Source organism: Eptesicus fuscus, chromosome 3 (genome assembly GCF_027574615.1).
Source record: "Eptesicus fuscus isolate TK198812 chromosome 3, DD_ASM_mEF_20220401, whole genome shotgun sequence".
Classification (NCBI taxonomy): Eukaryota; Metazoa; Chordata; class Mammalia; order Chiroptera; family Vespertilionidae; genus Eptesicus; species Eptesicus fuscus.
Window position 1 is genome coordinate 88,916,791 of NC_072475.1, and position 12,153 is coordinate 88,928,943.

General features: G+C 37.1%; 1 protein-coding gene across 3 annotated transcripts in view; it reads right to left on the bottom strand.

Moving 5' to 3' along the window:
* Positions 1-462: 462 nt before the first annotated feature.
* CHMP2B (charged multivesicular body protein 2B) overlaps positions 463-12,153 on the bottom strand; it is a 39,794-nt gene continuing 28,103 nt past the window's right edge. For all 3 annotated transcript variants that reach the window (XM_054714068.1, XM_008153328.3, XM_008153329.3), the window contains 3 exons: positions 7,384-7,486; positions 2,366-2,472; positions 463-2,164 (listed from right to left, as the gene is read on the bottom strand). In XM_054714068.1, coding sequence (XP_054570043.1) covers positions 2,054-2,164; positions 2,366-2,472; positions 7,384-7,486 — 321 coding nt within the window. In that variant the 3' untranslated portion in view covers positions 463-2,053. The remainder of the gene's footprint in view (positions 2,165-2,365; positions 2,473-7,383; positions 7,487-12,153) is intronic.

The window sequence follows — 12,153 nt, forward strand, 5'->3', positions numbered from 1 at the left end:
TTTTAGCAAAGCATACCATGGCATTACAAATTCACAGTGATTGTGAAAACTGCCACTGAGCATTTTATAAATGTAGCCAAGTCATGACTCTACTTTCTCCTCTGGGTTCCCAGTCTCCTGTGGCAGCCACGTTTGATGGAAATAAAAGAAATCACTAAGACTTGTCTGTTTTAAAAATGTATTCTGAAATGTTTATCCTCTGGAAGTTCTAGGAAAGGAATGATCAGTTCAATTTCATGTGAAATCACCTAATTCTTGGGCTTACAACATTCACAAACATCAATCCTATACCAACAGCTAACTTGTAAAAAGATAATTTTTTGTTAAAATATAAGTAGCAGAGTTATCAAATTTTCTCTTCAGGAAAAAATAAAAATCATTATTTTGAAAAATTACCACATATGCATAAAATTTTTAACTTAGCAGAAGCCAAAAATAGAGTAAAAGAGATTTATAAAAGCATAATAGCAAAAAATCTTTATTGGGATTTTTTTTTTAACAAAATAATTTTCAAAAACAAAAGCCCCCACATGTAAACAAGAAAGTAAAGTTAGTTGGCATTATTATGTACATCCAAGAATCAAAACAGTTCTGGGTTAACATTCCATAACCCAGTAAAATCTTTTGACCCATTGATGCTCAGGATAACTATATTTAATCTACTAACAATGGAACCCTTTTGTTGAACATTATAAAATGGATTGTAGATTATAAACTATATTTAGCTTCTCATTCTTTCCACCAATCCATATGCCACATGTATACTAGTTCTAAAATGAAGTATGTTGTCAATATTAGTCCAAAATGCCCGTCATCCCAAATTAACCAGGTTTTACCTACGTAATCTCTTCAGGGATTTTATGGTGGAATGTGCTAGAACCCATAATTACATCATTTTTCAAAACTAACCTAATTCTAAATTCTATCTCTATAATTTGATACTTCTTAATTTCTTATCACTTTCTATACATACTTTAAATACTAATGCAATTTTACCTTTAAAAATACTGCTAAGACATTAACACACATTTAGGCAGTAATTTCTGACAAAGTTGTAGTTTATTCACCAAGAAAAAAGTGCTAATGTTTATTTTAAAATTTAGCTAGAGCATTTTCGTAGTGTTAACTTAATTGAGAATGAGGGCTTCAATTTAGAGGGTTCAATATACATATTAATACAGTTCAAAATTAAACAGAGATTAAAGTATATGTCATATGGAAAAAATCTCCTCACTTCTTAGAAGACCAAAATACTCCATTCTATTACTACAAAATATTATTAATTCAGTGTCTTTTTTTGCTAACATATTCAATTCACTTTTATAAGCTTTACAAAAGACAGCCTGGACAGTTTTTGTAAGAGGTCTCAATTTTAGTTTAAAATGGATTTCTTTTCTGTCAGTTAAAATAATTTAAAGATGTGCACAATGTTTGTGCTATTTAAGGCAGGAGCCAAGCACATTTTGAAAGATAATAAACTTATTAACTTGAATATCCTCCCGAAGGGGGAAAAAACAATAAAAGAAAAGCTCACGACAGCTTTTGTTTAAGACGGCTGTTTAAATAGAACTCTTCTTTCAGACCATTTAAAAACAATTTGGCAACTAACTTGCTTATGGTTATAACACATATCACCTACAAGACAAGTAACAGATATAGAATTAATGACATACTTTTAATATTTTTACAAGACTCTTTAAGTTGGTGCCTAGTGGCACTTAACAAGATTTTTTAAATTCAGAGTAAAAGGATTTAGAACATAAACTACACTAAGTAATGAATATAATTCTTCTATGCCATGCAGAAAAATCATCAACTTTTTACACATCATCACTCCTAAACAGTTCTAATTAAAATCCAAACTGTTCCCATTTTGCATCGTTGTCATTCTTTGGCAAAAGATTCAAAATAGCCATGGGTTAGGAAACAACTGTTCACTCATGGTCTTAATTTTTGCAAAATAAATGTGTCTTGTAAAAGGAATCGGCAATATGCCTGGTTTATAATTATGACTAAATAATTATAAATACGCAAAGTATTACAGCTCTTTTGACTAGTCTACTCCTAAAGCTTTGAGTTGTCGTTCAATCTCTTCATCGGAGATTGTAGCCTTTGAAGTAGAGGCAGATGGTAAGCTTCGGGCAGCTGATGGAGCTTTGGCCATCTATATTAAAGAGAGGAAAAGAAAAAAAATGTGCCTCATCAAACATTTGGACTATGACATAAAGGATGTGCTGCAAAAAGGTTTAACTTACTTTCCAAACGAATATAAAAACATGCATCTAATAGTAAAAGACAACGTAAAACAATTAAGTGACAAAAATAGTGGGAACTATTTCCAATTGAGAAAAGAAGACATTCATACCTTTCCAGAGATTTCAATTCCAATTTCATCAAGAACTTGATTCACAATATCTTGGCTTTCCTCTTCATCATCTGAGCCATCAAAGATGTCATCGAGTGTATCATTGACTTGAAAGGATGGGGAGAAAAAAGCGATTACTTTTAGATTTCAGGCTACATTTACTTTTTAGAAGGCAGCCCAAATACACACACACAGTTACACACACACACAGTTACACACACACACACACAGTTACACACACACACACATACACACACAGTCACACACACACACGCACACACACACACACACATTGTTATATTACAGAAGGACAAACTTAGGTGAACCAACAAATTACAAAAGTCACTTTCAAATGTCAATGAAGTTCATTGATAATACATTTTTGAGGCACTAAATCTGGAATAATGTTCATATCAACACAAATTATCCTAAAATAAAACAAGTCTACTCTGATTTTTTAAAAATTCATCTTTAATAATTCAGGACTATCTGGTATTCACAGGTACAGGATTAAAGTTTTTAAATAAGATTTCACAAATTGAATTTGTTCAGCTGACCATGGAAGAATATGCAAGAATCCAATATCCTGTAAGTATTTGGGATTCAATTTACTTTTTTTATACCTATAATTATATTTCACCTTTTTAAAATTTTCATTCAAGATGTATGTAGAATATTCTAACAAAGTGTAAGATTTAATATTTTATTAAACTTGCCCAAAGAATGATGTCCAATTTAACCCTGCAATGATTATTATTGCTATGCCCTCTTCCACCTTTCTCCCTTCCCTTCCCAAAATATTTATGTAAAACTTCCATAAATATTGTACTGAAGGCATTATGTCAGGAGCTATGGGAAAGGAATTTCTGAAAGCCTGGGAATATGTCTCATTTATCTTTGAAACTAAGTGCCTGGAACGTGGTACAAATACAATTGATAGATAATGGAGAAAAATGAAGGTTTTAAGTAGTTTGCACTGAAGTAGAAAAAAAAAGATAGTGGTAAACAGAAAAACGAATGATTATAAAAAGGTAAGAGATTATATCCAACTGGGAGGCAGTAACATGTGAGGTAGTCCTTGAAGGCTGCATAGGATTTGACCAAACAGAAGCAGAGGGAATACAGTGAACAAAGACATGCTAGAAGGCAACAGGGATACATGCAAGAAAGAGTAGGTTCTTCTGTTTGGTTATTTAAGGTGCATGAATGGAAAATGGCTATGAGGGAAATAATTAAGCAGTTGGCCTATCCTAATTCTCCTGATCACTGGGGGATGTCCCCAAAGGAAAGGGGACAGGCAACCTAGTCTGATCTCCCTGTAAGCATGCTGCTCCTGGTAAACAGACACCTGCTAGCAAGAGAGTCCTTGCTCTCAGCCGGGCGCCCTTGGTTCAGGATGGCTACAGTAAACAAACCTATCATCTAGGGGCTTATGAGCCATGACTCTCTAGCAAATGTCACGTACAGTAAGTGACCATGTGAGGTATAAATTCAAGATGTTTCATAACTTAAATGTTTCCTTCAACATGAGATTATAAGTATACCTCATTACACACATCATCTATCATTCTGGGTCAGAGTTTGTGTCTAATAAGAAAAGATCTCAGGAGTTATTTGGGATGTCCCAGCCCTCTCCCTGTTTTGCATGTCCATTTTAATTGCTTGTATCCTTGACATATTAATAAATCTTAATATTGTTTAAGATATCTGATTTGTATGAGCATGACTTGAGAATTTGACTTCTTGTGTTAGCTCAATAGTATAAAGTAAATTTGGAAAAGGCTAAAGAGCTTAAGGCATATATATTGAGTTTAATATTCAGTTTATTTGAATATTAAACTGAATAACATTCAATATATATATACTGAATGTTAAACTCAATTCTTCCATTTCGTACTTATGCAACTTCTTTACCTGTCTGGATCTCAGTATTCTCACTGGCAAAATAACAGGACTGGACCTGAAAATTGTTTTTGATTTATGACATGGGGATTTTATTGTAATCAGTAAGAAGCCACCAAAGGAAGCATACTCAGCTTACCTCTAGCTTCTATAAAAATAATTTAGCAGTTGTGATACTCAAATGATAGGGAAGTAATACAGGGCGGGGGTGGGGGGGAGTCCAGGTCAGAATTTATAAGGGCCTCAATGAAAAAGTAGCAGCAGAAAAAAATGAAGGAAGGGGTCAGATGAGAAAGACCAGGGCTTTTTAACCAGGGATTAACAGAGAAGAATGCTTTTAGAAGAAGTGTAACAAAATTAATCAAGGACCAAATATTTTACAAAGGTCTTTTTTCCAAAACTTGAATATGAACACGTTTTAGAGCAATACTGCAGAGTATAAACTATACTTTTAAAAAGATGTCCATTTAAACTTTAAATTTATCTTTGGATGAAGAAACTAATGTTGATATACTTTATTAGGTTATAGAAAAAACAGATAACCACCAATAACTACTATCATTTCAGACTCACTCACAAAGTACTAACATACAAATAAATACAACTGTAAGATATATGAATAGTAAGTATGAGCTTATTAATTCCCTTCACTACAGTTTAATGGAAAAGTTAACTCCTCTAATAAGACCTGATCCCACCTGTGCCATTATTGGAACCCAAATAAACATGTGAGATATTGTGATCATTATATAAATGACAATTCTCACAGTCATTAAAAATTCACTAATGATGTTTCAAAAAATCATATTTTTCAAAATAAGCATTCAAAGAACTAAAGAATTTTTTGAATTATCAAAAATATATACATAGTATCATTAAAACCTAAAAGCAAAATAATCTGAAATATAATACTAGAACAATAGTGAGTTTAGTAACCTTGGTAATTTATTTAGATACTATTTATACACTAAATGCTGTAAAATTAAAATTGTAGAGGGCCGCCTGGGAGGCACCTGGGCATTTCCTTAATTATCATCGGCTGAACTCAGGGCATAGGCCGAGTCACGCCCTGGGAACATGCTTCCCAATGAGGCTGGACATGTTAACCAGTTCTGACTTCATAGCAGCCCAGGTGTCAGCAGGGGCGGGTCTAGATATGTAAATCCAGTAATGCTAGGGCCTAGTTAAGAATGCAAATAAGCTCCTTTGATCCTAAGTTTTGGTGTTACTTCCTGGATTTTTGGGATATAAAATAAACCTGCTGTGTGGCTCAGGGTCGTCGTCATGCTGCCTCTCCATGAGAGAGGAAAGATGGCGTCCCACCCAGCCCCAGCTTCATGAATCTGTTTCTGCATCTTGCTCTCTTTATTTCTATTATTTCTCAATCCCTGGCCTGCCTCCATTTAGGACCGGTTCGTTCATCTCTCTTTCCGCGTGGGACTCGGAAAAGGGAGATCCCCGCCATGTTTGGCCCCCGCTGCATCAGGCCCCTGCATAAAATGCTAGCTGAGCTAAACTGGCATATCCATACACAGTTGTAAATTATTAAAAAGCATCTTTGCAGAACAATGATGCCAGTTTTGACATATATAAGTAATAACTCAGTGTTGACCAGGATGCTGTAAAGGGTCCCTCATTCATTACTGGTGAAATAGAGACTGGTATACTAGTAGTCTTTCTGAGAAGAATTTGGTATGAACCAAAAGCCTTATAAAAGTTATAATTCTAAGGAGACTTAAGAAACTTACACAAAGATAAAACAAACATTTATTAAAGGATTATCAAATATATTAAACATTTTAAAACAATCCTACCAACCACTATAAGAATGATTCAATAAATTAGGGTTGATGTTATTTAATATTGATGTTATGCAATATTAAAGCCATTTAAAAAAAAAAAGGCTTCAGAGAAGATTCAAGGTTATAAGCACATGTTGTTATACTATTATGTTTTTAAAATTCTGGATAAGGTTCAAAATTACAAATGTAATATGATTTAATAACTATTATAAGATATGGAAAAATACTGGAAAGAAATGTACAACATTAACAGTATCTATATCTGAGTGGTGTGAAGAGAGATTTGGAGGTGACTGGATAAAGAAGGTACTGAGATTAGCTAAAGAACATATATGAAACCCTAGCTAGTTTGGCACAGTGGATAGAGCATCAGCCTTCGGACCAAAGGGTCTCAGGTTCGATTCAGGTCAAGGGATTTGAGTCAAGGGCGCGTACCTGGGTTGCAGGCTCCTCCTTGGCCTGGGCCCTGGTCAGGGCATGTGCAGGAGGCAACCAATAGATGTTTTTCTCTTACATTGATATTTCTCTCTATCTTTCCCTCTCTCCTCCATTCTCTCTAAAAATCAATGAAAAAATATCCTTGGGCAAGGATTAAAAACAAAAATAAAAACAACAACAACATATATGCATACCTCACGGAACGGACAAAGACAACTGTGAGGTGAAGGCCATGTGAGGGGAAGGCGGGGGTTGGTGCATGTGGGCAAAGGATGGGGAAAAAGGGGGACACCTGCAGTAATGTTAACATTAAAAATTTTTAATTAAAAAAATAAAAAGGATAGATTTAAAAAAAAATGCTTTATTCCTTTGTAGTCTCCATAGTTCCACTACAATTTGCAATTGGTTTATATTAAAAAAGAAGAAAACCAAATATTAAATAACTTTGGGAGGGAAAAATAAAAGAATGAAAAAGCTCCATTATCTCTACCTCCAATATATATAGTATGAAAGAATCAATGCATATCTGAAACAACCCAATTTATATTAGAAAGAGTTATTTTATTTGCACTAATTTTATTTCCACTAATCAATAAAGTAAAGCAGCTGGGGCCAGTATGGCATAGAAATATGGCATAACATAGTTTTTATTTTTCCTTCAGTTGAACATTAATAGAACTTTGAGCCATATACATTGACAATTTTAAAACACAATACTGTGACAATATGTACACTTATTTAGTAGAAGGGTAATAAACCATTTCTTTTTTCAATATTTGTGCTTTCATGGATGAGAATATGAGATTGCTAATAAACAGACTTAACCAATTCAAACATGAGAAAACTGTAAGTTTCATTCCTAACTATTAAACTTACTCATTTCTTCAGTCATTTCCATTTTCATGTTTTCCTTCTGGAAATTCTGCATTGTCTGTAATGTCTTTTGTGGATCCACCTTCTTGTTTACTGCCTGCATAGTCTTTAAAATATGAAGAAGTCCAAGTCAACTACATAACCATGAAAATTTTACTGTGGATAAGTCCTAAGAGAGCACATCAAATAGACACAGGCTTTGAAAAGATATACATTCTGCTATAATCAAATATAAAAATGTTAAGTATTCTAGAAAAAAATAAAATACTCAATTGGAAACTATCTGCTTAACATCTATATAATAAAGACTGGTGTGCAAAACCTCATCTGAACAGTCGGCAAAAAATTATGTAATAAAAAAACATTGTCAATAAAAAACTTCATTACTATTCAGATGAGAGAAATACATTTGACTATTATGTGGTAAGTAGATAATGTCCAAGTTAAAAATAATTTTAATTTAATTTTTATAAATCATTAACTTAATATCTAAAGTAAAAAGGATACACTAGCATATGTACTTAACCCTTTAACACATTTTAAACCATGGTTTAAAGGAAGAAACAAACCACTGAGTTTTGTGAAAATAATTATTTTACATTTTATGTTCACAACTTATTTCAGTAAAAGAGAATAATGCCATCTAATATAGATATATTTTATATACATATATAATTTATCCTAGCTAAAAAAAAAAGAGTAATATGCAAATTGACTGTACCTCTGCTACACCCACAAGCCACGCCCACTAGCCAATCAGGAACAAGTATGCAAATTAACCCAACCAAGATGGCTGCGGCCACAGAGAGAGCAGGAGGCTTGGGTTTCCCCGGCAATGGAGGAAGCCAAGCTTTCTGCCTGCCCTGGCCTGCCTTGGCCTCTGCTTAAGGCTACAAAGTTTCAATTATAGAAGATAAATAAATCCTAACAAAAATGGCAATAGCCACGGAGCTGGAGAGAGCAGGAGGCTTGAGTTGCCCCCAGCGATGGAGGAAGCCAAGTTTCTGCAGCCCTGGCCTGCCTTGGCCTTCGCTTAAGGCTACAAAGTTTCAATTATAGAAGATAAATAAATCCCAACAAAAATGGCTACAGCCATGGAGTGAGGAGGAGGCTTGGCTCTGCTGAAGTCTACAAAGTTTCAATTACAGAAGATAAATAAATCCCAGATACCAGGGCCTCTGCTTGGGTCACCGGGGGGCATGGCCGGCCTGCAAACCACCACAGGCCCCTTGCCCAGGCTGCCCCATGCCCCAAGGGAACCCCCACCTTGATCCGGGACACCCTTCAGGGCAAACCAGCCAGTCCCCACCCGTGCACCAGGCCTCTAGCCTATCTAATAAAAGAATAATATGCAAATTGACCATCACTCCAACACACAAGATGGCTGCCCCCATGTGGTTAAAGATGACTGCCCCCATGTGGACACAAGATGGCCGCCACAAGATGGCCAGCAGGGGAGGGCAGTTGGGAGGGACCAGGTCTGCAAGGGAGGACAGTTGTGGGCGATCAAGCCAGCAGGGGAGGGCAGTTGGGAGGGACAAGGCCTGCAAGGGAGGGCAGTTGGGGGCGATCAAGCCTGCAGGGGAGGGCAGTTAGGGGTAACCAGGCCAGCAGAGGAGGGAAGTTGAGGGCGACCGGGCCTGCAGGGGAGGGTAGTTAGGGGCAAACAGGCTGGCGGGGAGCAGTTAGGCATCAATCAGGCTGGCAGGGGAGTGGTTAGGGGGTGATCAGGCTGGCAGGCAGAAGTGGTTAGGGGCAATCAGGAAGGCATGCAGGTGAGCAGTTGGGAGCCAGCAGTCCTGGATTGTGAGAGGGATGTCCGACTGCCCGTTTACCAAGATCGGGCCTAAACGGGCAGTCGGACATCCCTCAAGGGGTCCCAGATTGGAGAGGGTGCAGGCTGGGCTGAGGAACACACACCCCCATGCATGAATTTTGTGCTCTGGGCCTCTAGTAATATATATGTGTGTTATATAGTTAGTTCAATATTAAAAGACACTATACAACATAAAACATATCTGTTTAAAAAATGTGAAGCATGCATTCTTTTCTCTGACAAGTTGTATGCAATGATGCAGCCAAAGTAATCTTTAATTATGACACTATATCCCCTCATCCCTACCAACCCACACATACCTAATTCTCCAATAGCTTCCCATTGCTCTTAGCATAAAAAGCCAAATTCTGTAATTGGACTGTGAGACCAAATATTAATTGAACTCTACTTAATAAGCCAGTGTCATTTTGCACTACTGCCCTCTAGTCACACTGCTCTCTCACTTCCTTAAATGTGTCATGCTCTCTCCTGTCACAGGTCTTTTGCATAAGCTCCCTCTCACCTGGAATGCTTTCTCCAATTGCTTTTACTAACAGCTTCAGATTTCAGTTTATATACCACTTTCCTAAAGAAGTAGTTCCTGACATTCCAGATTAGAATATGGACCTTGGTTACATACTACTCGGTATACATAAAGTTTTATACTTATTTGTGTAAATTAGAATACTTTACTTGCAACTTATTGTTATAAATAATACTAATAAGAATTATAATAATAGAGCAGTTAATGCCTATATAACCTTACTGTGTGTCAGACACTGTTCTAAGCACTTTACATGTACTAATATTTAGAGTTAAATGACATTTAAACCTGAAATATCTTTATGTGCCAGGTTCTACCATTTTCCCTATATTGCTAATGGGGAATGAAGGCACAGAAAGGTGAAATAACTTGACCTGGTCACACAGCTATTAAGTGGAAGTGAGATCTGAACCAAGTAATTTGGCTCCAGAACTGAGGTTCCTAATGACTGCACGAAACTACCTCTTCAATGGGCTGCTTTTTAAACGGACTGTAACCTACTACAGGTGAAGCCCATGCCTGGTTGTGTGTTCCACTTCATCTCCATTAGTTGGTATAGTTCTTACCTCTAGGATCTAAACCAATACTTGCTGAGATAACACATTTCTAAGAAATTTAAGTGAAAATTCCAATTCAGACATCCTCATTATTTTTGGATTTCATATTTTTGAACTTGCCTCCTCACTAACATTTATTTGTAACCTCAAATCTAACTTGCAGTTTTGTGCTCATTTGTGGACATACGCAGAGCACCAAAAGTTTTAGTCGCCCAACCTGCACATTTTCAGCTCAGGTCAAACAGGAGACATTCTGCCTTCTTGTTTCAGCTATTCTGAACAAGTGTCCTTTTTGTTGTTTATTTGTTGTCACATTCTTGTGCCTCTGCTGGTGATTTTGCTGTTTAAAATGGTCCCCAAGTATAATACTGAAGTGCCATTTAGTGTTCCTAAAAGTGCAATAAGGCTGTGATGTGCTTATGGAGAAAATACACTTTGTTAAATTAGCTTTGTTCACACATGAGTTATAGTGTTATTGCCATGAGTTCAATGTTAATGAATCAACAATTAAATATGGTTTCTTTCAACAGAAACACACACAAAACAAATTTAGGTATACACTGGTTGACAAAAATGTTGTACCCAAAGGCTCACAGGAATCTAACCCTTCATTTTTCTTCAGAGCAATATTCACTAATTCAGTGTTCCCAACATGGTAGAACTTTAACTATTGCAAATAATGAGAATCAAAAGTATATGCCATTGCCATTTTTCTCATATGAACTTTACTTTCTCTTCTCCCTGGCTTTTCCCCCTTTGCTCTTCATATTCATACTCCTCCTTCCCTATATTTAACAAATAGTGATGTAAGTCTTTTAGATGATTCTATTAAAAAAACTGTGCAATTCACTGAAGCTTAGCACAGACTGCTGAGTAGGGGAAGTTTCCTTTTCAGACATATCTTAACACCCTCCTCACAAATGAACTGTAAGATCTGTAAGAGGAGAGTCTTTGTCTTAAATTTCTTGTTCCTTACAGTCATTCACATGCATCAAGGAGTTCATTACTTACTAAAAAAATCAAAAGGCTCAGAGTCCTTTCAGGTTTATAGTTTAAACATCCTACCTAATAATAGACAAATATGCAAATTGACCATTCCTCTGCTACACCCAAGCCACGCCCACCAGCCCAAGCCACGCCCACCAGCCAATCAGGGTGAGTATGCAAATAAACCGAACCAAGATGGCTACAGCCACAGAGAGCAAGGTTTCCCAGGCAACAGAGGGAAACAAGCTTTCTGCCTGCCCTTGACAGGCCTAAGCCTCCACTCAAGCTACAAACTTTCAATTATAGAAGGTAAACAAATTCAAACAGAATGGCGGCAGCCAGGGAGCTGGAGAGACCAGGCCAGGGTTGCCTGCGGTAATGGAGAAAGCAAAGCTTTCTGCACACCCTGGCCGGGCTCAGGCCTCTGCTTAAGGCTACAAAGTTTCAATTATAGAAGGTGAATTAATTCAAACAGAAATGGCTGCCAGTGGAGCATGCAGGAGGCTTGGCTCCACTCCAGGCTACAAAGTTTCAATTGTAGAAGGTAAATAAATTCCAGATACCAGTGCCTCTGCTTGGGTCACCAGGGAGCATGGCTGGCCTGCAAACCACCACAAGCCCCTTGCTCAGGCTGCCCCATGCCCCAAGGGATCCCCCACCCTTATCTGGGACACCCTTCAGGGCAAACCAGCTGGCCCCCACTCCTGCACCAGGCCTCTATCCTATCTAATAAAAGAGTAATATGCAGATTGACCACCATTCCAACACACAATATGTCTGCCTCCATGTGGTCAAAGATCCTGCCCCATGTGGACACAAGATGGCCACCACAAGATGGCCAGCAGGGGAGGGCAGTTGGGAGGCACCCG